This window comes from Hemicordylus capensis, chromosome 3 (assembly GCF_027244095.1).
Source record: "Hemicordylus capensis ecotype Gifberg chromosome 3, rHemCap1.1.pri, whole genome shotgun sequence".
Taxonomy (NCBI): domain Eukaryota; kingdom Metazoa; phylum Chordata; class Lepidosauria; order Squamata; family Cordylidae; genus Hemicordylus; species Hemicordylus capensis.
This window is the reverse complement of record NC_069659.1, coordinates 302,776,462-302,802,531: the sequence shown is the minus strand read 5'-3', so window position 1 is coordinate 302,802,531 and position 26,070 is coordinate 302,776,462. Positions and strand designations below refer to the sequence as shown.

General features: G+C 39.1%; 1 protein-coding gene across 2 annotated transcripts; it reads left to right on the top strand.

Annotated features, from left to right (window-relative positions):
• The first annotated feature begins 803 nt into the window (after nucleotides 1-803).
• Nucleotides 804-26,021, top strand: COPB2 (COPI coat complex subunit beta 2). Of its 2 annotated transcripts, XM_053309541.1 has the most exons (22): nucleotides 804-956; nucleotides 3,462-3,599; nucleotides 5,698-5,784; nucleotides 7,225-7,351; nucleotides 8,340-8,488; nucleotides 10,964-11,110; nucleotides 11,573-11,672; nucleotides 13,376-13,518; nucleotides 13,908-14,107; nucleotides 14,292-14,402; nucleotides 15,147-15,235; nucleotides 15,328-15,434; nucleotides 15,646-15,789; nucleotides 16,863-16,993; nucleotides 17,321-17,528; nucleotides 17,810-17,920; nucleotides 18,675-18,889; nucleotides 21,109-21,201; nucleotides 21,281-21,461; nucleotides 21,581-21,649; nucleotides 23,611-23,715; nucleotides 25,707-26,021. In XM_053309541.1, the coding sequence occupies exons 1-22, from the start codon at nucleotides 954-956 to the stop codon at nucleotides 25,797-25,799; spliced, it is 2,751 nt and encodes a 916-aa protein (XP_053165516.1). In that variant the 5' UTR covers nucleotides 804-953; the 3' UTR covers nucleotides 25,800-26,021. The 2 variants fall into 2 exon arrangements, with proteins under 2 accessions (XP_053165516.1, XP_053165517.1); XM_053309542.1 differs by lacking the exon at nucleotides 23,611-23,715.
• Nucleotides 26,022-26,070: the final 49 nt, after the last annotated feature.

Below are 26,070 nucleotides of genomic sequence, written 5' to 3'. Positions count from 1 at the left end.
ATCCCCATTCAGCCATGATACTTGGTGACTCTGGGCCAGTCACTTCTCTCTCAACCTAACCTACTTCACAGGGTGGTAAGGAAAAACCACCTAAGTATGTAGTACACGGCTCTGAGCTCCTTGGAGGAAGAGCAGGATATAAACAATAATTCTCTAATAAAGGTTGTAAGAACCTCCTACTAGCAATGATCTCTAGTAGCCTCCACTACATTATCACACATATGATTGCCAACTCTGACTGAAGGTGTCCTCGGAGGTTCCAACCCCCCACCCCACATTTTTGTCAATATCAGATCATTAAAATCTCCAGGATTTCTTGCAGTAGTCACCTGGAGACTAATGCTAATTTGTGGAGACTCCTGGAGTTGGCAGCTCTAATTACCCACCCAATACACAGACACGTTCTCAAGATGCGGACAGTTACCGGGACACGGAAAAATGCACAAATATTTCAAATGAACTCATTTGGCTAGAGCCCGGATATTTTAATCGCCGAAAATGAACTCACAATCTGCTGAAAACAGGCGCTTGAAGCAACACCCAAACATCTGAGGCTGTATAAGCAGCCTAGTTAAATTGCTCACTTAAAAATCACCCCAACCCAAAGCCGGAGCTCAAATGAAAGCATTCACGTTGCGCTTTTTAAACAGAGTCAAATGAGAACCCTCCCCGCCATGAAACGGAAGTAGGAGGAAGGTGTTATGGGTGCTCTCGTTTTTTCCTATCTCTATGGAGGATCTCTAGTCTTTCTTTTCCTATCTCTATCTCCTATCCTGTTGCTGCTGGCACAAGACTTTAGCGGAAGAGACCCGTGCACGATATTCTCGCTCGCTCTTCATGCTCTCGCGTGAACCATAGAGCCGGAAGCTCCACGTCAGTGGACTGGGCTGTGTGTGTGTGTGCGTGAACCTGGCATCTCGAAGTGGCTGTAGCCCTGCGTGGGAGCCAAAGCCATGGTGAGTGGTGGGCTCCCAGGAGTTGGAGAGTGGCTATTCCTCGTGGGGTGGAGGAACTGAATCCTTCCTTATGGCCAGTGGGTAGGGATCGAGGCGTTGCTGGGAGGAGGGAGAGGCCTGCTGGTGGGGATGCGAAAGGCAGAAGGGAACAGCTCAGGGGCGGTTTATTTCTGCGGTTGTGGGGTGGCGTGAGATCTTCCAGCCCATCGCTATTCTTTGAAGCGGTATTGCCTCCTTTTAATGGAGGGAGGCTCTGCATCTTTAAAAGCTGCTCACAAGTTCAGTGGGTACAGACTTTCCAAGCGTGGACATTAAGTGACAGGAGAAGCTGTACCAGTTGATTTCTGCCTGCTGGGCCACAGAACCTCTGTCCATACAAAAAAATGAGGGTAGTCCTAGTCCAAGAGAGCAAAAGCTATGCTCAGCGACTGCTGCTTTTAACCCCCAACCTGCGCATGAGCTGCTGCACAGGACATAAGTGACAGAAACCCTAGCCTAAGGGCTCCTAAGTTTGCTGGCTCTTCTTCTGTAAGTGGGCTTTCTGTTGTCATTGAGATTGTGCACCGATGAGCTCTGAATTGGCTGTGACTCTCCAGAAACACAATCTTAGGTTTGGGGTAGATAGCTCAGTGAACATGTTGACTCAGTGTATAGCAACAGAGAAAATACAAATTCCATGCCAGGAAAAAAATTGGAAATTAAACTTCTGATATGAATGCCTTCATATAAATCTATGGTGTGACCACCTTTGGAACATTGTGTATGGTTCTGGCCGTTCCATCTTCAAAAAGAGGTTGTAGAGCTGGACAAGCTGCAGAGAAAGTCAAACAGAATGATCAAAGAGTTGGAGCATCTTCCCTTTAAGAAGAGCTACATTGTTTGGGGTTTTTTTAGTTTTGAGGGGGGGAAGGTGACTAAAGCCCTATTCACATCATGTTATGTTCAACACACCAATCTGTGCAGGGTGTGCACATGTACAGTTATTCAAACATTATTTTCAGCACATATATAGTAGTATAATTCCTATCTGTACCCTGCATTTGACAGGGCCTGTCCCCAGATTCATGTTTAAAATGAATGTTATGTACAAGCATTTGTTCAAAAGTGCACCCATATACATATATAATGTAATGTAATAGGGGTTAATAAGGAGCATGATAGAGATTTATACACATGTTGTAGAATGTAGAGAAAGTGGGTCAAGATAGACTTTTCTCCCTCTCCCATAATACTAAACTTAAGGTTCATCCAGTGAAATTGATTGGCAATAATTTATGGCAGTCAAATAAAAGTAGTTTTTTGCACAACACCTAGTTAATTTGCTTAAGATGTGAGCTGTGGTGATGGTGATTACCATAGATAGAAGGGAATTAGACAAATTAATGGAGGATAGAACTGGGAGATATGGGCAGCAGATACATAGGCTGATTTTGCTTTAACAAAGCAGAAACAGTCATTTTGCACTGCCTGCTTATCTAACTCTGGAGTTGTATGAAGTTCATAGGTGATGGTACTGTCACTGCTCTGCTGAGTAGCCTCCAGAGCCGGTGTGTACATCTTAAGGGCTGTGAGGTGTGCATGATAGCTGGTTGATAGTTTAGACATTTGCACAGAATGGACAAGCTGCATGAAAGAGTTAGTGTCAGTTGTGTTTGCCTGTTATGATTAATATGTTAAAAATGTATCATTCCTGAATTGTGTGGAAATATAATTATATTGAGATGCATGTATCCAAGAAGGTTCAAGATCTGCTCAATCAATATATGAAGTCATTGTGGTGTAGTGGTTAGAGTGCTGGACTTGGACCAGGGAGACTCGAGTTCAAATCCCTATTCAGCCATGATATTTGCTGGGTGACTCTGGGTCAGTCACTTCTCTCTCAGCCTAACCTACTTCACAGGGTTGTTGTGAGGAGAAACTTAAGTATGTAGTACACCACTCTGGGCTCCTTGGAGGAAGAGCGGGATATAAAATGTTAATAATAATAATATGTAGAGCAACTTTTATATTCAGATAGATCAATGGTCCATCTAGCCCAGTTGTTTTAGATCTAGTTTTCATTTTACTTAAGGTGTGACTACTTTAAATGTTAGTGGGGTTTTTTAAACATTAAGCTTTTAATTTGAAAATACAAATGTCAAGAAGAAGAACTTGACATATTATTATGTCAGGTAATATGTTATTACTATAGCATATTACTGCAAAGAAAAAGAAAGGTGGGGAAAACTTGCTGATTCTAAACTGTAGATGAACATAAAATTGATATGCACGAAACATATTTCTAAAACGTACACAAAACAGAATAAAAGAAGTACTAACTCTAAATAAATAATCAAACAAAATCTGCAACTAGGAAACAACACTGTAGGTTGAAAGCACAGTAATAACAATAAGGAATATATATGTTTGTATGTGTTTGGAATATTTGAAGATTTTCTGTATAGTAAACAATTAAACAGTGTTTATATGTTTTGAAATAGTCTACTTTATAACCTTGCTGTTTAGCCTCTCCGACTTGATATAAAGCGTAAGCTAACAGCACGCTCTGACCGAGTGAAGAGTGTGGATTTGCATCCCACAGAGCCATGGATGTTGGCTAGTCTTTACAATGGTAGTGTCTGTGTTTGGAATCATGAAACTCAGGTAAGGGTTGATAAATATATGAAAAGCTATAACAATATGATTGAGGTTTGTCCCATAAGTTTTTAAAGTATGAAATAGAATAACTTCCAACTGTCTTTCAATAATTATTTTTAAAATGTTAGCATGATTTTAAAAGGAGTGCTGCTTTTTAAAGTGTTCTTTATACTTGCTGAATATAGATGATCTGTTTGGGACTTTAAAGGAGTGTTCATTAGGGATGTGCAGGATCTGTTTGATCATGAACTGGGCTGGTTCGAGTGGTTCAATTGTGAACCGGTTCAAGCTGGTTTGTCAAACCAACCAGCCCAGCCAATCAGTTCTACCAAACCAGTTCGCATACCCGAGGTTAAGTCCAAATTCGAACCGAATTGGAACTGAACCGCAACAAACAGTCCATGCACACCCATGGTGTTCATACTACTAAAACTGGGGCCACTAAAAGAAGCAGTGACTAACTCCAATTATATATATTTTGAATAATTAGATTGTTGATTGGTTTGTGTTAAATAAAGTCATGCTTCCCGATGACCTACAGATACCAAATTTTGCATACACAGTCCTGCCACTGAAATTAGCTGAATGCATTACTTTTTACACTGGAATATGTTCAGTGAAAGTTTAAATATATATTTTTTATATATATTTTTAGCAGAAATGCTGAAGATAATATTTTAACTGTTATTTCTCGAGATATTTAATCCTCAGTAATCAGATCAATAAATCACATGCCCAACAGAAGCAGAAGACTTTTCTCAGATTCAGATGTACTGTGATTCAAACTTACCATATATGGTAGGGATGGGCACGGAACCAGCAACTGCCGGTTCGAAGGTGGTGGTGGTGGGAATAGCTTTAAGGACCACCACCCCACCCGCGTTTCCCCTGCTGGCGCTGTTCTTTAAAATGGTCCCATGAGGTGGCAGTATACCTCCTTGCCGCCCCAGTGCATGGCAGACCGGAAGTGCCTGGTGTGTGTGCGCACGTTGTGATGTGTGCACGCACACTGGGCACTTCCGAGTACTTCTGGTCTGTCACGCACCGGGCGGCAAGGAGGTATGCTGCTGCCCCACGGGACCATTTTAAAGAATAGCTCTGGCAAGGGAAACGTGGCAGGTGGGGTAAGAGCACCCTCCCCAGTCCTTAAAGCTATTTGGCCCACCTTCAAACTGGCCAAACCGCCAGACTTTCAAACCAGTTTGGAGGCCCGTTTATGGTTCGTACACATCCCTAATATATGGTAATTATTCAATGAAATGAATAAAGTCTGAAGTTGAAATCCTACAAATTTCAAATTGTTCTGTTACTTTAAAAATCTATATGTTTAATTCCTTGAACTTTCCTATCAGTGTAGTCTATGCAAGATGACTGCCCAGTCAATGACAGGCCTCGCCTACTAGTTTTCAATATATCAGTCTTGATCCATATGTGCACGCCTGCACACAATAGCCTGGGTATCTTTTCCTAAAATCAGCAATTGCACTGGCCAGTTGTTTAGAGAAGAGTAGGCTAAATTCAGTACTCTCCCAAACAACCAGTAAGTGCTCTTGCTGAATTTTGAACAGGGCTGTGTGCAAGCAGCTGCATTATGGGAGAGATGATATGCACAGTATTTGATTGAATGCACGGTTTCCCATTCAGCATAGGATATGTTAATGAAAGCCTGCATCCATGCATGTGTGTGGCCTAGCTGGATTGATATTTGTGAGTGTAACATAGTTTACTCATTGCAAAATAAAAATGAAAATAAAAACTTATCTGAACACATTGCCTTCAAATTTGAGGCTCAGTCTTCATTCCTCTACATGTTCTGGAAAACAGGGCTGGGAGCCCAGCACCAAAAACTGAGTAAAAAAGGATAATATATGAGTTTAGAAAAATGTAATAAATACCTATTTATTACATTTTTATACCACCCTAGCCAGAGTCTCTTCTACATGTTCCAGAATGTTGTATGCTAAATATACAGTATACTTCACAAGTGTTATAAAACCACATGAATGAGAGTGCTGGTTCATAGGCATCCACCGTTTTAAGACTGTGATGTAACTATTTTCAAGAATATTACTATGTTATATAATTTTCACAATTTTGCTTTCAGACACTAGTGAAAACCTTTGAAGTATGTGACCTGCCAGTTAGAGCAGCTAAATTTGTGGCAAGAAAGAACTGGGTTGTTACTGGAGCTGTAAGTTGTCAGTTTCCCCCCTACCATTTACTTTCTGTATTTTAATTGTATTTGAATCTTGACGTTGTTAATCACCTGAATATTGTTTCTGGAACCTTTCTGCTAATTTTATAGGTGTGTGGTCTTGAAGCAGTTATGGGTTGTGATTATGATCTTTTATACAGTGGTCCCTCTACTTACGAAATTAATCCGTTCCGAATGCACATTTGTAAGTCGAAAAGTTTGTAAGTCGAAAAGCGGTTTCCCATAGGAATGCATTGGGAACGGATTAATGCGTTCCGGAGCCTAGAAAAAAGACCCAGACCCCCAGTAAGGCTTGCAAACTGCACAGGAACATTTCTTTTCAAGAATAAACAGGCAGTAAACGGGCAGGCAAGTCAAGGAAACCGCATGTAAAATTCATAAGTCGAGGAAACCCCATCTAAAAATTTGTAAGTCGAAAAAACCGCATCTAAAACCGGATCTAAAACTGTCGTTTGTAACTCGAAAAATACTTATGTCGAGTAGTTCGTAAGTCGAGGGACCACTGTACATGATTGCCTATATATGACTCTTTGATCTCTGCTATTGGAGCTTCTCTGCACTGAACTCTCAAACTGATTTTTATATTTGGTGGGGTTGAGGTGGGAATTTGAAAAACATGATTTACTATGTGGTTAGTAAAAATGAAAGAAAAAACCTCCACAGTGCACCCAAGAAAAGACAATATTTATTTAGCATTTTAGAGTATTTATATACTGCCCAAAACATGTGCGTCTGGTGTCATATGATGATAAACATGTCTAATGCCAATATGTTTCTGAGCAAAATACAAAGTCCTGGTTATTACCTATAAAGCCTTAAATGGCTTGGGTCCAGGGTACTTAAGAGAGCACCTTCTCTGTCATGGACGCTGTCACCTATTAAGATCATCTAGAGAGGTCCAGTTACAGTTGCCTTCAGCTCTTTAGGTGGAGACTTGGGAACTGGGCCTTCTCTGTGGCTGCCCCAGAGCTTTGGAATATGCTCCCTGTCAAAATAAGAGCATCTCCTTCTCTGTTTGCTTTTAGGAGGGCCCTCAAGACATACCTCTTTTCTCAGGCTTTTAACTGAAATTAATTTTAAACTGTTTAATGTGTTTAACCCTTGAGATTGTTTTAACATTTTATTCTGTGAAGTTATTTTAACTGTTTTACTCTGTTTTATATTGGTTGTGTTTTAAATTGTATACCCCACCTAGAGATGCATATATCAGGTGGTTTATAAATATGATAGATAAATAACGTTTATTTCTTACCATTTTTATTAAAAATCTGAAGAGATATTGCCTCATTTTTCTCTAAAAGAATAAAGAAACTCTGAAATTTCTTGGAGTCCAAATGTAGAGTTGTAAATTCACTGTTGAATGTTCAGTCCTTGTATATAAGAGCTGATATTCATTGGGTTTTCTCTGTTCTGTAGGATGACATGCAAATTAGAGTTTTCAACTACAACACACTGGAAAGAGTTCATATGTTTGAAGCACACTCAGATTATATCCGCTGCATTGCTGTGCATCCAACGCAGCCTTTCATTCTAACTAGCAGTGGTAAGAGTAGAATGTTTTGCTTTTATTGCTATCTCAGTTATTTCTAGGCAGCTGTTTTTAACTTTGAGAGAAATTAAGCTCTGTATTATCCTGAGGAAATAGCCCGTTTTGGTGACTCTGGAATTTAATACCAGATTTTTTATTTTTATTTTGGCAAAATGTTAACATTTAGAGCTAAGGCTCTACTACTAGGTAGGAAATTACCTCATGTACTTCCCATTTATTTCCTTCGATATCGTTAGTGTACAGTACTCTGTCTGCATTTTATGCCAGTCCCTCACCCTTACCGGTTCCATGCTATATTGTCACAGAGGCGGCTTTTTACAGATGTAGACTCCCCATATATAAGTACTAACAGGGCCTCAGGTATCCATATTGCATTAGCAATTTCCCCGCACAATATCCAGAACTTCAGAGGGATCTAAAGGTATGCCTAGTAGATCTGTGCAAAGTAGAAACTCTAAGGATATACCACAAATATTTGATTAAAAATAAAAATCTTAAACCCTCCAGACTTCAATAAAACAGCAGCAGCTGGAGATCTGGCTGAAAACAGCACATGATTGCCTGTGCCATATCTTCATGTAACAAAACAGCCATTGGGGAGCAAAGAGGGGGAGTGGAAGCTTGGCTCTGACCCTTCTTGGAGAGGATCCAGCAGGATCTCTAAGGAAGAGCTGAGACATTTCCAAGCAAAGGACACTTAGACATAATGCTCTCCAACTTGCACATTGTTAAAAGATATGGTCTGACTTCTTAATAGGTTAGCAGCCTTCTGAGAAGGGTTCTATATTTAAAAAAATAGAGGAGGTGAGGAATAAGTAAGTTTTTGAGTCACACAGAACTTTTCAAGCTGGATTCAAGAAAAAGAAAATAATCAATAGTACTTTGTTGAAAATGTAGTTCTTTGTTCTGTGTAACCAACAGACCTGTTTATGAAGTAGGTAATGAATTGAAAATTTTACACTAATTACACTTTTCTCCATAGATGATATGCTTATTAAACTATGGGACTGGGATAAAAAATGGTCATGTTCCCAAGTGTTTGAAGGGCACACTCACTACGTTATGCAGATTGTCATAAATCCTAAGGATAATAATCAGTTTGCTAGTGCCTCTCTGGACAGGACAATTAAGGTAGGTTGAGTGGTTACTTGAAAATCATAATGTTAATTTCAAGTAAAATGTGTTATTTTGTGGATGCTACAATGTGTTCACTCTAGATGCTTTTCAGCTGTTCACTGTGGACAAACTGGCAGATTTAACAAACTACTGTTTATGTGTTTATGTGACAAACAACTGTTTAAGCAACTAGTACTTTTGGATTTTAAAAAAGTGTATTCGCACTGAATATGTTTCTGTTTTTGTTGTGGTTGCCATGCAGATTTTTCCAAAAACAATGTGATTGATCACTGACTGTAATATTTAGACCTTCTTTTCACATGGATTGTTTACATCACATTCACCTCCTCGCACCTAAGACAATTAATAGGGAGCACAGAGATTTTACGTGACTATGCTGATGAATGGGACAGGAATCGCTTGCCACGGGGATGCTACTTTTGGTTGCGTCCACAAAGTGAATGGAGTGTGTAGACTGGCCCCAATACACTGGGAAAGGTTCGCTGCTTTTATAGTAACTTGCATGAATTAGGTTGGTTGCATCTCAGTATATTCTAAAATTATTTTGGGGCCCTACATAAAGACATTGGCCAACATCCAGTGCAGCATTACACGGGGAGGAGAGCTGGTCTTGCAGAGGCAAGCATGAATTGTCTCATTTGCTAAGCAGGGTCTAACCTTGGTTTGCATTTGGAGAGGGAACTAATGTGAGTGCTGTAAGATACTCCCTTACGGGAATATGGGACCATTGTGGAACAGGATCTCCTGAGTGGAACAGCATCTGCCTGCATGCAGAATGTCCCAGGTTCACTCTCTAGCATCTTGAAGTAGCGTTGGGAGAGACTCCTGCCTGTAACCTTGGAGAGTTGCTGCCAGTTAATGTAGACAGTACTGAGCAAGATGGACCAATGGCCTGACTCGGTATAAGACAGCTATACATACGTCTGTAACACTGTGCTGTGCCCTTCAAAGGCAGTGTTGGGGCTGCACGAAATGAGTGGTTGCACAAGCAGCACTTTTGCAGGTTTCTCCATGATCACAAATAGGGACTCTGCAGAAGTACTGCTTGTGCAATGACACCTTTTGCTCAGCCCTAGAGGTGTGCACAGAGCAGGCTTTGCGTTCCATTATGAGCTCGGAACAGAGGGCAATATGGTCTCACGTTCCAACCAAAACACTGGGGCAACCTGGTGTTTCTGTGGAAGAATCCTGTTTTTTTTGGAATGTTCCGAGTGTTCCAGCATTTTTAAAGAAACAATTAAAATCGTGAGGATGGCGCTGTTGGGGGCGGGGGGAGGACAGTGACTTCAAGAGGTACTTTTAACATTAAATCAATTGAAGCTCTTACCAGCAGTACCACTTGCACTGAAAGCTGCCTATGCGGCACTCCGGCCACCACCCCGTGCGGTGGCGCATCTCCGGAGCTCACCTGGGTTTCTGTGCCGGAGGCTTGCAGTGCTGGCAGTACCTCTGGTAAGAGCTTTGATTAATTTAATGTTAAAGGTACCACCCCCACCCCCCAGCACTGCCCTCACTATTCTAATTTGTTGGGGAAGCTGGAACACTCAGAATGTTCCGAACGGAATAGGCTTGTTCTGTTCCAATCTTGGAACAGGACCCCTTTCCGAACTTAGAACACTCGAAACAGTCCATTCTGAGTCAGAACACTACGAGCCAGAAAGTTCTGCACATCGCTACTCAGCCCCAATGCTGCCTTTGCAGCAGCCCTGCAATGCAGGGTTACGGACACCAGGCGCAGAGCCAGCTGAGCTGCAGCCTGGTTCCAGCCCCGCCCACGATACTGACATGCGCCCTGGCCCGAACGCCCCCCGCCCAGGCTACCGGGAACCGGCGAGCTCTTGCTGATCTTTTTGTGACAGCATTTGCTGCCTGAAAGCATCTATTCCCCTTTCTCTCCCTCAGAGAGAAATGAAATGAAATTCAGCGCTGCCTGAAATGAAAGGGAAATGAAAGCCATGGGCAAAGAGATAATGTCATGCCCTATCCAGTCATTCTGTTGTACATGTGTGCAGACACTTGCACACATGTACATATTTTTGTATGAATGACTGCATGTGCATTCATTTTAAAGGTAAACCTGGGTACAGGCTGCCTCAAATGCAGGGTAGATATAGGAAGTGTACGTGTGTTTATATGTGAATGGCTGTATGTGCATATAGATTTGTATGTGAATACACTGCACACAGTTTGTACATTGTACATAATGTGTGAGTAGGGCTTCTGTGTTTAGTTTGTATTCATTTGAAGACTTCATAACCTAGTTGTACCTTTATTTGCTGTACTACATATATTTTATTTGTTGATTGTTTTAATACATTTCTCTACCACCCAAAACACGTATATGAAGTTAGTGGATGGTATCGTTTGATTTGCTTTCCCATCTGTTTAAATTTTTAAAAAGCTTATCAAGTTTTTATTAAACTATGACTTGTAAGGATCCAGTGTGATTAAATTTCATATACTTGCAAGGTGTGGCAGCTTGGATCATCTTCACCCAACTTCACTTTGGAAGGCCATGAAAAGGGTGTAAATTGTATTGACTACTACAGTGGAGGAGATAAACCATACCTAATTTCAGGAGCAGATGACCGTCTTGTTAAAATCTGGGATTATCAGGTATTTTGTGTCCTCCTGTTTCTGAAGTTTTGGGGAGAGTAGAAAATAAGCCGGGGGTTCTTAACCTGGGGTAGGTCCAGGTGGTTCATGGAAAACTAAATATATAAGTAAAGCTAGCTCCTCAGATACTATGTTTTCTTATAAATGATGTATGTCCTTTATTTTCCCCGAATGTTAATTATAAATAGGATGTGGGTCCATGGTAATACTTGAGGATCAGAGTGTGGACCTAGGTGCAAAAGGGCTAAGAACTGAAATAGACAAACAGTTATGTTTGGTGATTTAATTGAAAATCACATATGTGTGTATGCTTGTAACAGGACGATATTTAATTAAAGATTGATATTATTGGATGAGGTGTGGGTGTTCATAACCCTACCATTAGCAAATCCTTTAGTAAATGGAGCACAGATGTTAGGAATGCTATTGCATTTTTATTGACATCTTCACCTTTTCTTCCAGAATAAAACCTGCGTGCAAACTCTGGAGGGACATGCACAAAATGTGTCCTGTGTTAGTTTCCACCCTGAGCTGCCCATCATCATCACTGGCTCTGAAGATGGTAATTAAGTTTTCATCTATAAGCCATGAAACTCATTTTCATATTCTTTAGAGAATTTGTTTACCTTTCTACTTTGATTTACAGAATTCAATGCCTATTAAGAGTCTGTTAATTTTCAATTTACTTCTTTCAGATGCTTACAGATTTCTAATTAAAGGAAAGACTGAGTAAAGAGCCTATTAGCATTTTTTGAACTTAGCACAAGTAGCTGCTGAGAAGTGTAGACTTGTGATGGTTTGCTTTGGAAACTTTTTCCTTTCAACTGATTTTTTATGAAAGGAGCATTGTAAACACAAGTGCAAGGTGCAAAGGCTGGAGAGGCTGCCAAGCTTTGCTATGCATGTAGGCCTACATATAGTCAAAATAAATCACATGTTGGTTTTTAAAAGATAAATATATTACTAAAAACACTTAAATGCAAGAATCATGAATGTAAAACATTAATTTACATACCTAATTGTTACATACTTAATTATAAACCTAATTTTTTTAAATAGAGATCTGCCCTGTTTGAAATTTAAAATTCTTCTCAATTAGCAAATGACTGATTGATCAACCAATATATATTTTAGGTAGCTCAGCAAACTGAAGATTTATTCCACCTTCCACTGCCCCCCCAAATAACTCTTTTAGATCGATGTATTATCAAATAAATGTTTGCTTTGGTCCAGTGTGAGCAGACCTTTGGGGAGTACAAACACCGACCAGTATTCTCTCTTATTTTTTTCATCTGTGTGCAGAATGAATTTTGTTCTGGGCGGCAGTATCAAGGTAGTGTGTGTGTGCACCTGCATTCAGAATGGGGCCTTCCTGAGTCAACCTGAGCAGGATTTAAAATTAACTTCAAAAAACGTGTGAGCGTGCGCACACCTTAGAGGGAACACCTACTGTATTTTGAGATCTGCTTCTGCAGAAACTCCTAAGACCTTAGCTAACATTTGTTTTAAGAATTAAATGTGTCTGTCATGTATTGTTTGTTCTGCTTATCCAGTTTGCCATTTTCTTTCTTTCATGTTCATTAAATACCAATATCCAACATCGCTATCTGTTTTTCAGTTTTTGCTTAATTACATGTATTTCATTCTCCATTTAGCATTTTTAGTTGGATTTTTCTTTTCTGTTAAAAAAAAAAAGTCATTTACGCATTTCAAGTTGTCATTGTTCTTTTTGTGTATGCCAGTAAGAGTCTAGATGAGGAATCTATAGTTCTTGATGGACCCTTTACCCAAAACCTAAGTAACCTTTCCAGGAATCTGGGTTCAAATGAAATCATCTTGATTGTGGTCATAGACTAGCATAAAGTACAAGGCAAGAAATAAATTGGAAGCTTTAAAGTCATGAAAGACATAAAAGGCATAAAGGATATAACTGTGAAACTATACTAGTCTGGGTTAGTCCCCACTTGAGAGTGAATTAGGAGCAGAAGTACATGTGTGGTGGACTCCTTGGAAACAGCTGTACTATTATGGCACATAAAATTGTCAAATTATAGTAAAGTTGAGTTCTTCCCATTTCTTTTCCTTTCAGATTCTGTCATCTTTCCATTTCAATTCTTTTCCAACTTTGGGAGGATGATTTTTTAGAATTAATTATTATGAGCTCCCTCCGCCCCCACAAACGTTTGAATAATACTGCATATAATTCTGTCAATGTTCAATTCAAATAACTTATTTTCTTTCCTTCCCATTCTCTTTTCTATATAGGAACTGTTCGGATCTGGCATTCAAGCACTTACCGACTGGAAAGCACACTTAATTATGGCATGGAACGGGTGTGGTGTGTGGCTAGCCTGAGGGGATCCAATAATGTGGCTCTGGGATACGATGAAGGAAGCATCATTGTTAAGGTGTGTATTGTGGAAAACATGTCCTGAGCATCCAGATTATTTGACATATCTAACTAATATTCATTCATTCATTCATTCATTCAATTTCTATACCACCCTTCCAAAAATGGCTCAGGGCGGTTTACACAGAGAAATAATAAATAAATAAATAGATGGATCCCTGTCCCCAAAGGGCTCACAATCTAAAAAGAAACATGATAGACACTAGCAACAGTCACTGGAAGTACTGTGCTGGGGGTGGATAGGGCCAGTTACTCTCCCCCTGCTAAATAAAGAAAATCACCATGTTAAAAGGTGCCTCTTTGCCAAGTTAGCAGTATGCAATGGGAGTCTTGTTTGGAATACTGCATTGGAGACTGACCAACTTGTTGTGAATGTCTTCTTGCTAGCTTGGTCGTGAAGAGCCAGCCATGTCCATGGATGCTAATGGAAAGATTATTTGGGCTAAGCACTCAGAAATCCAGCAGGCTAACCTGAAAGCAATGGGAGATGCTGAAATTAAAGATGGAGAGAGACTTCCGCTTGCTGTGAAAGATATGGGTAGCTGTGAGATATATCCTCAGACTATTCAGCACAATCCTAATGGACGGTAAGAGGCTTTTTGAGAAGACAAGTGTTTAAATTCTTCTACTGATTTGAAATTATGTTTAGGGCTAGAGACATTTTGCTGTTTTTTCTTATAGTGCTTTTTAAATCATGCATACAAGTTTCTTGTTGCTTTTCTCCTTTTGTATATGTAACTAATGAACATTTTTGTTCTTTCCACTTCCCAGATTTGTAGTGGTGTGTGGAGATGGTGAATACATAATTTACACAGCTATGGCACTGAGAAACAAGAGCTTTGGTTCTGCGCAGGAGTTTGCATGGGCTCATGATTCTTCAGAGTAAGTGGTATTGCCTTGTACGTTGTTAAATATATGGTGGCTGGTTTCATACTGTGAATTGCAATCCTCGGTAATTTCTTTTATCTCTTTGGAGCATGTGGGAGTTTTTCAGAAACTGTGGCTTGAAAGTTACTTGTATGGTCTGACTCAATTAACACATTCAGTTGTTATAGGACTATAAAGGTGCAGAGCTACATTTCCTCCTTCAAGTGAAAAAAACAGGGAATGCACAGCTTTCTCCGGTGATCAGAACTGTGTACTAAAAGAAATGTAGAGTACACAAGTGTGACTACTGGTGCAATTGACTATTGTCTTATAGGGAATATGCAGATATGAGTTACTCCTACTGTACCAAACGAGCACATGTGACTCAGCCCTTAAAAACTGAATTGTCTTTTTCTCACGCATGAAGCTTGTTTTTTCAATATTTTACTTATTTTAAAGGTTAAGACCTTTGGTACAAAATATTTCAGAGGTTTAGTATGCACAACTTTTATAATAACTGCATGGCCTCATTTTGGAGAGGCAGGTAGGGCACATTGGCTACCTCAAGCCAATGCAGGTCTCGCTCCAGCAATCTTTGTACCATTCTTAGGCCCTGGAAGATCAGAGCTGGTGGGTAAGCAAGTAGACTCTGTTATGAAGGTTGGGATAGAAACTTGGCAGGGCCTGCTCTTGGTCTTGTGTTTGAATCTGGCTCCGAGTAAGAGCTTTGTTACATGGAATTCTTTTGTCTATATATAGGTATGCAATCAGGGAAAGCAACAGCAGTGTCAAGATATTTAAAAACTTCAAAGAGAAGAAGTCCTTCAAACCTGACTTCGGAGCAGAAGGTGCGTTATGTATTTCATGCCTAATATTAATCTTGGCCATTGGGAGCATTTTCTAGTGACATGTTTGTTTCTTCTGATTATGTCCTTTTCAGGTATCTACGGTGGTTTCTTACTGGGTGTCCGATCTGTCAATGGCTTGGCATTTTATGACTGGGAAAATACAGAACTGATACGCAGAATTGAAATCCAGCCCAAACATGTGAGTTATGTTCCAGTTTCATCATACAGAATAATTAAATATCATTTCTTACAAGGCCACATGGTGGTAATTTTTAAAAATACTTTTGAAGCAAATTGAGAATTTTAAAGAATCGTTGTTAAAGCTGCAAGTTCTGTTCTTTGGGTAACTTGATAAGCTTAATGTTGCTCATGCTACAGCCAACACTTTACCGTCATTATTTGTTTTGTAGATTTTCTGGTCTGATTCTGGTGAACTTGTCTGTATAGCCACCGAAGAATCATTCTTCATTCTGAAATATCTTTCTGAAAAAGTTTCAGCAGCTCAGGAGACACATGAAGGAGTCACTGAAGACGGCATTGAAGATGCCTTTGAGGTAACTTCACTTAAAGATTGATAGCCTATGGCTATCAGTGTGGATACTAGTAGTGACAAATTTAGTGACACATTTTAAAGATAGGTGAATCAATGTATCCTATATATTTGTATTGCTGCCATGCAGCAAAATAACTGCAAGTGACTTCTGACACAAAGTGTTGATTCAAAGGTAATAGGAATCCATGGTTTCCCACTATATGAATGTGGCTTCTAAATCTTCCAAGCCCATATTGTGCTGTTCCACAACTCACATGAAGCTGGAAACTGTGGTTTAATTCTGGCATGATGTGAACCCATGATGTGAAACCAGCTTTAAAGTCTGGCTTAACATCCTGGTTTGCAAACCAAAGTTAAACCACAGTTCCCAGCTTTGCATGAGCTGTGATTTAAACAAATCATGATGCTGATGAGCTGGGGCCGAAGTAGTAAGGGAAGAAGGGAGCATGCTTGCTTGGAAGAATTGAGTCACATTCACATTGTGGGAAACCATGGTTACAGTTGAACTGGCTCAGTTTCTGGAAACTGACAAGATTGACTTGGAAAATCAGCCATTTGGCACATATATCTTAACAACCATAAGTTTTCAAGTTAGTTACGTGGCTGTAATCTTAACATGGCCGTCTACATTTGCATAAAAGTATCCTGATGAAGATAGTGAATTAACCACATGATGCATTTTTTAATGCAGAAACATTTAAACATTCCTGTGCAGGATGTTTAATTTTAATATGGAACTTGTTATGCCATACACCACTGTGGTGAATAGTGTATCTTATCTTTTGAAGAATTTCATCACTGTTGCAGTGCAAGGATTTTTAATAGGTCTTCATATCTATTAAAAATATCAGAACACTTCGTTACTAAGGTCATGTGTTATTGTAAACTGCCCAGAGACAAAAGTTTGGGGTGGTATACAAATTTGATAGATAAATAAATAAAATAAAATGTGGTGACCTAGTAGGCCCACTAGGTTGCCACTTAGCAAAATTCCTGTTGTTTTTGATCAATCTAATTCATTTAGATAGTTCAGTATAGAGGACAATACTGAAATTAAACCTTCTTTCTTTGCAGGTACTTGGTGAAATTCCAGAGATTGTGAAAACAGGATTGTGGGTGGGTGACTGTTTTATTTATACCAGCTCTGTGAACAGACTGAACTACTATGTTGGGGGAGAAATAGTCACCATTGCACATTTGGACCGGTGAGTAGCCAGCAGAATTCTAGTTGGTGCAAAATCATCCTCTCATTAATGTCTTGCAGCATGTTCTACTTTGTTTACAGTTCAACACATATTGAATTGAGACTGTTAATGTAATAGAGTAATTGCAGGAGTTTGACCCTTTTGAATATTTTGAATAAATAAAACATGAGCTTGGCATAGCAACGTGCAGCTTTACATAATATTTACTTTAGGTGGCATACATTTTCAGAAGATTTCTTGGATTCAAAATCTTGTATTTTACACCTTCACTGCTTCATGAAGGTAAACACCTTCATGTTTATTCTCTTTGTCTTTATCTCCTTAAAGGACAATGTATTTACTAGGATATATCCCCAAAGACAACAGACTTTACCTTGGTGACAAAGAATTAAACATAGTGAGTTATGCTTTGCTAGTCTCAGTGCTAGAGTATCAGACTGCGGTGATGAGAAGGGATTTCAGTATGGCAGACAAAGTTCTTCCTACCATTCCAAAGGAACAGAGGACCAGAGTTGCACACTTCCTTGAGAAGCAGGTAAAAAAAAAAGGTCATATCTACCAAAGCAAATGTTGCTAATGAAAACTATAGATCCAGTATACTGCTGTTGGGAATAGTGCTAATTTGACTAGGCAAGGTTGACATACATATAAATTAGGCATTTAAATTCTTCTGGATAGTCATTAGTATATGTTGAGGACAAACGGTGTGAATTTTGGTCAGATAAAAGTGGGTGTGTGGTGCTTCAGATGTAGATTGTATGGGTTGCTAAGAAAATTCCTTCACCGGTTTGACTTGTCACTTGAACTTTTGACCAGGGTTTCAAACAGCAAGCCCTTGCAGTATCAACAGATCCTGAACACCGCTTTGAGCTTGCTCTTCAGCTTGGGGAACTTAAGATTGCATATCAGCTTGCAGTGGAAGCAGAGGTAAGTTAGCATCCTCTTTTCAATGCAAGAGGAGTTCAGAAGCAAAAGGTGCAGAAGAGCAGACACATATGAAATAAATGGAGTTCCGGATGCATCAAAGCAAAGTAAACTTCAGGACCACTTATTGTCAGGGTTGAGCTGCATTCAAGTAAGGGCTATGGAAGGATTCTGTCCAGAACATATAACAGCATTGTATATTGCTGGCCCAAGTTATGTTACTTCATCTTTCATTTGACTTTCTGCTAGTGTAGAAGCAATAGCAGAACTGATAGCAAGTAGTATAGATAAAAGTGGGTGTTCCTAGAAATACACTTGAATAAAGGTGCTGCCAAAATCCGGGGAAGGCTATCTTAACATTCTATCCAAATTGCTCCATTGGAGTCTTCAAAATAGAAAGTGGTCATTATGTCTGGTATGACCTCAAAAGCTGATCAAATCCACAATTGCTAAGAAAATTCTTATTCTAGTGATATGTTTCAGTTCTGATGAGCTATCTCTAGCTGAACTGTGTTCTGCATTTTTAGAGGATATGCATCTTTAGCTCCTTGATGACAAAACAGTGACATCAGCATTTCTCTTTATAAATAAATTGACCTTATGTTTTAAGTAAAATATTAAGTGCAAGAGAGGAAGTATAGAAGAGATGGCTAAAATGAGGCCTCTTAACTGGGCTCAGTGTCGTCTGAATAGTTTTCAAAGCAATTGGAAACATCACTGATGCTTAAGAGGTGGAATTACTGTCTTATCTTTGCAGTCTGAACAGAAGTGGAAGCAACTGGCTGAGCTTGCAATAAGTAAATGCCAGTTTGGCCTTGCCCAGGAGTGCCTGCACCATGCACAAGACTACGGTGGCTTATTGCTTTTGGCCACAGCTTCAGGAAATACCAGCATGGTGAACAAGTTAGCCGAAGGCGCAGAAAAAGATGGCAAGAACAATGTAGCGTTTATGAGCTATTTCCTGCAAGGAAAGTAAGTAGCAAACAATCTACCATATATAGTGTTAACTTAATGTTAGTAAATATGAGAAAATATAACTATTTTAAGCTGAGTAGCATTTATGGCAACTTAAAGCAATCAGCTGTTGCCATATGTTAATGGTTGTTCAAGTCAATTTCAAAGGTTATAATTTTCACACACTCGCCTAATTTATTTAATATTTATTTAACAAATTTATACTGCTCAAAACTTAAGTCTCTGGGAGGTTTACAATAAAAACAGAACAAATTACAACATTAAAACAATTTACAATTTAACACAATGTTAAAATGGTTAAAAACTATTAAACGATACATCTAATTAAAAGCCTGGGTGAACAGATGTGTCTTAACTGCCTTTTAAAAAGTTGTCAGAGATAGGGAGGCTCTTATTTCAAAAGGGGTACATTCCAAAGCCTTGGGGCAGCAACGGAGAAGGCCCATTCCTGAGTAGCCACCAGACAAGCTGCTGACAAGTGCAGATGAACCTCTCCAGATTATCTCAAAGGGTTGTGGGAGTCATGGAGAAGAAGATGTTCTTACATTTCTTGGATTACTTGTGTGAGATTCAGCATGAACTAGTGGGATTCTGGCAGTTTGAGAAATATTCTGTGTGCTTTTTCAAATGCTTAGTTGGTCTTGCCTAAATAAATTGGAAATCTGGAAAGGGGTGCGGAGTAGGGATTTTAGTGAGTCTGAGTTGGCACAATTAACTAGGTCGCTTCAGCTAATCCCTATTTTTTGAATGTACATTAGCTAAGATTTAAATGGAATGTAATTCAGAGTAAGGGAGAGAAAAAATGTCACTCGTCTACTGAATTTGTCAGCTTGGCTGCTGAAAATCAGTTAATTAGGCAACCACACTACTTATGATGATTTTTGTCAATTTCATTTGGCTTAACAATTTTATTTATAGCAAAAACGAAACTATTAGCTGATGCAAAAATCTAGAGATGAGCTGCCAGCCAGAAGTGTGAGTTACTGAAATGCATTAACTGCCTTGTTCTTCATGACCAGACAGTATTCCGTCTGTAGTTATAAAAATGTTAGAATAAATAGCATCGTTAGCTTTACATTAGTGCTGAGTCTGCTCTTTGTACTTTAAGTTTTAGTAAAAATTATGGAAGTAACTTTTAAAACACTTAGCATGACTACCTCTTAAGAGTTCTAAAGCATGTGTTTTTGTAGAAAGAAGCAAGGCATATAAAGGGAGGCCAGCAGAGAACAAGTGCCCTGTGGTCTTTATTGTTGATAAAATTAAATTTAAAAAATTGAGCCTTACTGTAATAGATGCTGTGTTGGCACCAATTCATATATTTAGGTGTCCTGGCTGATCCTATGAATATGATTAAGCTGCAGAAGTAAGCTTAATCTGGACATCTAGGTGTCCAGAGATTGTTGCTTCTGGAATTGAAGTGTAATTCAAGTAAGCAAGATGAATTATTGCTATCTTGAATGTAATGCATCACTTTTAAAATGGCATATTGAGCCTTTTCTTTTTCACTCTTTACTTGATAACTGCCATTTTTTCCACTGAACTCCTACTCACCTTTCCCCAAATCCATCCACACATTAAATTTTGTTAGTATTCCAGTTCTGAAAACTTAAAAATGCATTATTTCATATCTTGAGATTGGTTGCTAAAAATTTATTGGAATTGCATGTTCTGATGTAGAGACCTAATGATTACTTTTTTTGTCCTGGACTGCTCTTAATAGTCCATGGATTATATAAAGACTCCATAGAACTGGGGTATCCAACAGTGATTAGTCTTTAAAATACTAGCCTTCATGTAAGGAAAAACAGCATTATCCTAGATTATATAATTACATTTGTGTATTTGGCATTCTATAACCCACTTTTCAGCGATTGTTTGAGAATGGCTTCACAAGAAAACAGTTAAGAAAAAATATCAGTAAAATTATAGTGGAAACAGTAACATGTGTGAACAAAAACCAGAGACTAGCAATGGAATAAAATTAGCCATTAAAAACTTGCTTTAAGAGAATGATATTGGCAGCTCATTTTAAGAGTCATTCTATGTCTTTCATACCGGACCTGGTAAACGATTCCAAACATTCGGGGCCACTACTGAAAAAGACCTTTCTGCAGTCAATGCCTATCAGCCTCTAGTGCAAGAAGCTTTTCCCCCTTGTTTGGGTATGGTTAAGAAATTAAACAAATATGACAACTACTTCAAATGTTTCTTCATAGGCTTGACAGTTGTCTTGAGCTCTTGATTAGAACTGGACGCTTACCAGAAGCTGCTTTCTTAGCACGGACATATTTGCCAAGCCAAGTTTCAAGGTAACCTTAAATGTGTGTTCAGTAAACATATTTTGCTTATTACTGAACTGCTTACAACAGCCATCTGTTCTATTGACAGGGTCGTGAAACTGTGGAGAGAAAACCTCTCTAAAATAAACCAGAAAGCTGCTGAATCTCTGGCTGATCCCACAGAATATGAAAATTTGTTTCCAGGATTAAAAGAAGCCTTTGTTGCTGAAGAATACATCAAGCAGACACATACTTGCTTGCGGCCAGCCAATGAATATCCACTTGTCACTGTAAGTAGATGCAAATTGTGAACAACTTCATATGAAATCTGGCAGACCGCAAGAAATCTTGAGCAAGTTACACAACAGTAATGTGCCTGCTTACATAATATTGTCTCTTTCTTTGGCAGCCAAATGAAGAGAGAAACGTATTGGAAGAAGCAAAAGGTTTCATACCACAAAAAGGGGAAGTATCAGAGGTCAGTGTTAATGATATTCTGGGATAGCAGTCATTATCTTTGCTGAGTGTTATGAATCCTTCAACAGTGTAGCCTGTGGTTTTTTATGGACAATTTTAAAAAGAGAGAGAGAGAGAAAGCTCGAGTTTGTCAAATAGATTACTTGTCCTCCCCTCTGAAACTCACTTTGATGATAAAGAGACTGCTCTATAACTGTTGCTTCTCAAAACACATACGTTTTGTGTTGTGTTGTGTAAAGGAATTCTTAGTGGCACTTTGAGTCATGTAAATTAACTCTGTTGCTGCTGTCTCGCCTGAATAAATCGCATCTGTCTGAACATTGCTGTATTTCTCTTCATCAGAGTTGCTTCAGGCACTCCGAACTATCACTGGGCAGAGACTTCAAAAGCAACACTTAAAGGTTTTTATACCTTTTGAGGGAAGTCCTATTAAACAGTCCTGTGTATCAGTCAATATTGACTATAAGTAATGAATTGGCAGTTTTGCAATTAAGTTAAATAGCTGAATATAAGCGGTTTAGAGTGTAACTTGTAGATGGAAGATGAAGTTAAATATGTAGTGCATTAAAGCAGAGATCTTGAATTTTTTTAAAAAGTGTGTATGTGTATATCTAAAGATGTATTTGATTTCACTACTACTACTGGAAATTGTGTAGATAAATATAAATTGTCAAATTTACAGAAGCTGTGTTCTTGACTTTAGTTACCAGTAAAGTAAATGTAGCTATATGCACAAGAATTGTCTGTGAAAGTCTATTATTTCCATCATATCCCCTGCTAACTGAGCAAAGAGGCACCTTTTTAGTGGTGATTCTCTTCATTGAGCAGGGAGAGAGCAACTGGCCCTATCCATTCTCAGCACAGCATCCCTCTAGTGGCTGATGCTGGTGTCTATCTTGTCTTTCTTTTTTATATTGTGAGCCCTTTGGGGACAGGGAGCCATTTGAGCAATTTTATTTATTCTGTGTAAACTGCTTTGGATAACCTTTGTTAAAAAGAGGTATATAAATGTCATATTCATGTGTATAGATGAGTGGTTTGGCTTCAGCTGCTAAGGAGATGGGACAGAGCCCATCTCCTCTTATTTGTATAGCACCACTATCTAAATGGCACTTTCTAGAGCATAGGTAAAGAAGATTCCTTCTGCTGTAAATTTAGAATGCGAGAGGCAGAGATAAGGGTAAAAAGAACAGATGTGAGCAAATGCACTTATTCATGTTGAGCTTTATTTCAGTGAATGATGTCAGCTAACTGGTTAGGCTATAACGACACACTGTAGCAATACTTCAGAGTTCTAGAAGTGTATTCCAGGCATAAGAGAAGAACAGGAAACCCAAGGGTCCAGTTGCCTTTGGTACAGTAGAAAGATATGATGGGATGCATCAATTGAAATCCATGTTATTGGAAAGATTATCCAACCTAAACCCAGGATTCAGCTTATACTGAGTCAAGACATTGGTTTATCTATCTCAGTATTGTTCATACTGACACTAATAAGCTGCCGCTCTCCATGGTCTCTGTTCAGGGCATCCAACACTGCAGGATCTGCACTCTTGTAGAAAGACCACTTTGGAGCTCAGCCAGTGTGTTACTGAAAACTTTTCACAGCTCTTCCCTCCCTCCAGGAGTACTTTTTTTTTTTTTTTAACTGTCAGGAATATGTCCCTGGGGGTCACACAGCCCTTAGGAACATGTGTCTGGAAGCCACAAAGTATTTTTGGAAGGAGGAGAGAGCAGTGAAAATCACTCTCCCTGTGTTTGCATTCTGCTGATCAGCAACATGCTGTTGGAGCTCCAAAGCAATCTCTCTGTAAGGGTGCAACTCCTGTTGATTTATCTCAGTGCAGTACTGGAGATGCCAGGCCTTTGATCTAGAACTCCTGTATGCAAAGGATACACCACCATCCCACTTTTCTTTTGACAAGATCCACCAAACATTAAAGTCTTATTTTTCATCATAAGGAGTCTGATGATGATGATGAAGAAGAAGTAGTTCCATCTCCTAAGCTTGTGACAGTGCTTCCAGTTGCCGAAAACGACTCAATTGAAATAATAAAAGATGACAAGGTAAAGGCTTACATGGACCAAACAAAAAAACATCTTTCAGTTGGGAGGCGATGATTCTACCAGCAGTCCAAGTTGTCTTGGGTAGTTTCAGATTAGAGCTGTTTTATAAGTTACACAGAGTCAGGTGGTAGTGAGTTGGTAGGATTTGGGGGCTTTACCATTTAAGACTGTAGGTGAGTCTGCATTTTTTGATGTTCTCCTACATATTGTAACATGCTACATGCAGGAACTTGCATAGTATAGGAGGGAGAAAAGTTTGCTTTAGTTCTTCCTAAACATTGCATGGGGGTTGGGGTGGAACAGACAGTGTCAGCATTCAAAAATGACTTACACCTCTGCCTTCTGGTGGTACAATCTAGAATTCAGTCTGTCACCTCAGTCTCTGAGTAGAGCAACTTCTCAATAACAGGTTAGCATTTTGTCATACTTTTACTATCATTTTCCCATGGCACATTATCATTTTTGAGATTTGACCTATAATTAAATTTACATTTAGCCATATTGAGGAATTATTAAAACCTGGTTTTCGTGGATTGCAGTGTTACATCTCAGAGCTGACACTGCTCTGAACAAACTGAGTGTGTATTTATAACACTGTACATCATGTAAGTTGCTGTCTTCAATGTGTTTCTGTGCATTCTCTGTAATGCACCTATTAGGAAAAGCCACCTCATGGTGACCACTTGTCATATCTTAATAGTAATTACTAAGAGGAAGTTAGTAATTATCTTGGAGAACCCACTGCCAGTCAGTGTAGACAATACTGAGTTAGATGGAACAATTGCCTGACTTGTTATAAGGCAGCTTCCTATGTTTTTAGCTCAGCTACATACTTGTTCAGAAGAGTGTGTCAAAATAAGACATCTATTCAGCTGCCCCCCCCACCCCACAACTGTATTTATATCCTAGGTATGAGTCAAGCTGTAAAGCGGGGGCAGCGGCATCTCAATCCTCGAAACAGAGCCTTAATTAATGCATTTTGTACCTTGAGTATTTCTCTCCAGTTGAAGTCATGAATGAATCTTTGCTTTAAAGTTGAGCCAAGCAGACAGTTTTGAAAGGTTATCCTCCACACATTCAGATTCTAGTTACTTTGATTACAGCAACCCCAGCAGAGTCTATTATGTACACAGTCTTCCCTTCACAGCAATATTTCGTTTCCAAAGAAGAAAGTTGTAGCTTATAATAAGTAATGATTAACTTCTCTCATTGACTTCAGAGCAGCAACTAATCCTGGTGCCATTAAGATAATGAACAAAAACAGCTCTATACACATGCGCAGGGCACAGAACAATCCTGAATGAAAGCTTTCCAACCTAGTTTTCCTTATATGTAACACTGATCAATCATGCTTGTGATTTATGGTTTGTCTTAGTTATCTGCTGAACATCTTGTGACTCCAGACCATTGTGGATTTAATCTTGCCACTGATTCATTGTACTTTACCAGTCCTTGTCCGACTGCCATTTCTATAACTACAGCAAGCTTGTTTCCACTCACTGAATAAAGGCTGCATTATAGTTATTGTAGGATACCAGTTAGTTATGAAATGTTAGTTTAGAATGCTCCTGGTAGCAGAGTTGTAATTTTGTTGTAATGGCAGGTCCACATGACACACCTTTAATCAAGAAGCCCATAACATAGTAAGACACAAATGCACGCTCCTGGCAGGCATGATGTCTGAACCTGCCCAAGTCCAATTCTTGTGCTGCATCACCAAGATTCTCCCGACTTCATTTGCCCAACTACAATTCTTGGTAACACAGCATGGGAACCTGTCTTGGGTGGGTTCAGATGTCGCTCTCAAATACCAGCATTTTGCAACATGTTGACTTACTAACCTGCTCCACAGTGTCACTTTGTACAAAAAATAACTGCCTACAAGAGTCTCTGATTTTTTCCCCCTAGAGAAGTTAGGAGTGAAAAATCTATGGTTATACTGGAATGCTTTAGTAGATATTAAGCATCTAACTATGTACTTCCTGCCCTAGGCCTTATTGGAGCTGGATGAAGATTTGGATAACTTAGACCTGGAGGATATTGATACTACCGATATTAATTTGGATGAAGAGATATCTGACTAAGGCTTTTTTTTAGATGACCAAATTTCTTATACATTGCTTTTTCCTACACTTCTCAGTCATCATGCTGAAAGCTGCTTGATTTTTATATTTAAGCTGGATAAAGTAGACAGGGCTAGATACCTCAGAATGCATTAAAGAGTCTATTTGTTATGTGTCAGTTTCTTTAAATATTGCAAACTCTTGTCACAAGAGAAATACCCTTAATAAATGTCTTTAACATTTCGCTTCTCTTTCAATGTCTTGACTACTGAGAATTATACCTACACAATTT

What these genes read in the sequence shown, in the direction of transcription:
- COPB2 (XM_053309541.1), top strand. An exon ending in ACTGGGTTGTTACTGGAGCT is followed by an intron (nt 5,785 to 7,224) that starts GTAAGTTGTCAG and finishes TCTGTTCTGTAG; the next exon opens with GATGACATGCAAATTAGAGT. An exon ending in ACCTGACTTCGGAGCAGAAG is followed by an intron (nt 15,236 to 15,327) that starts GTGCGTTATGTA and finishes TGTCCTTTTCAG; the next exon opens with GTATCTACGGTGGTTTCTTA.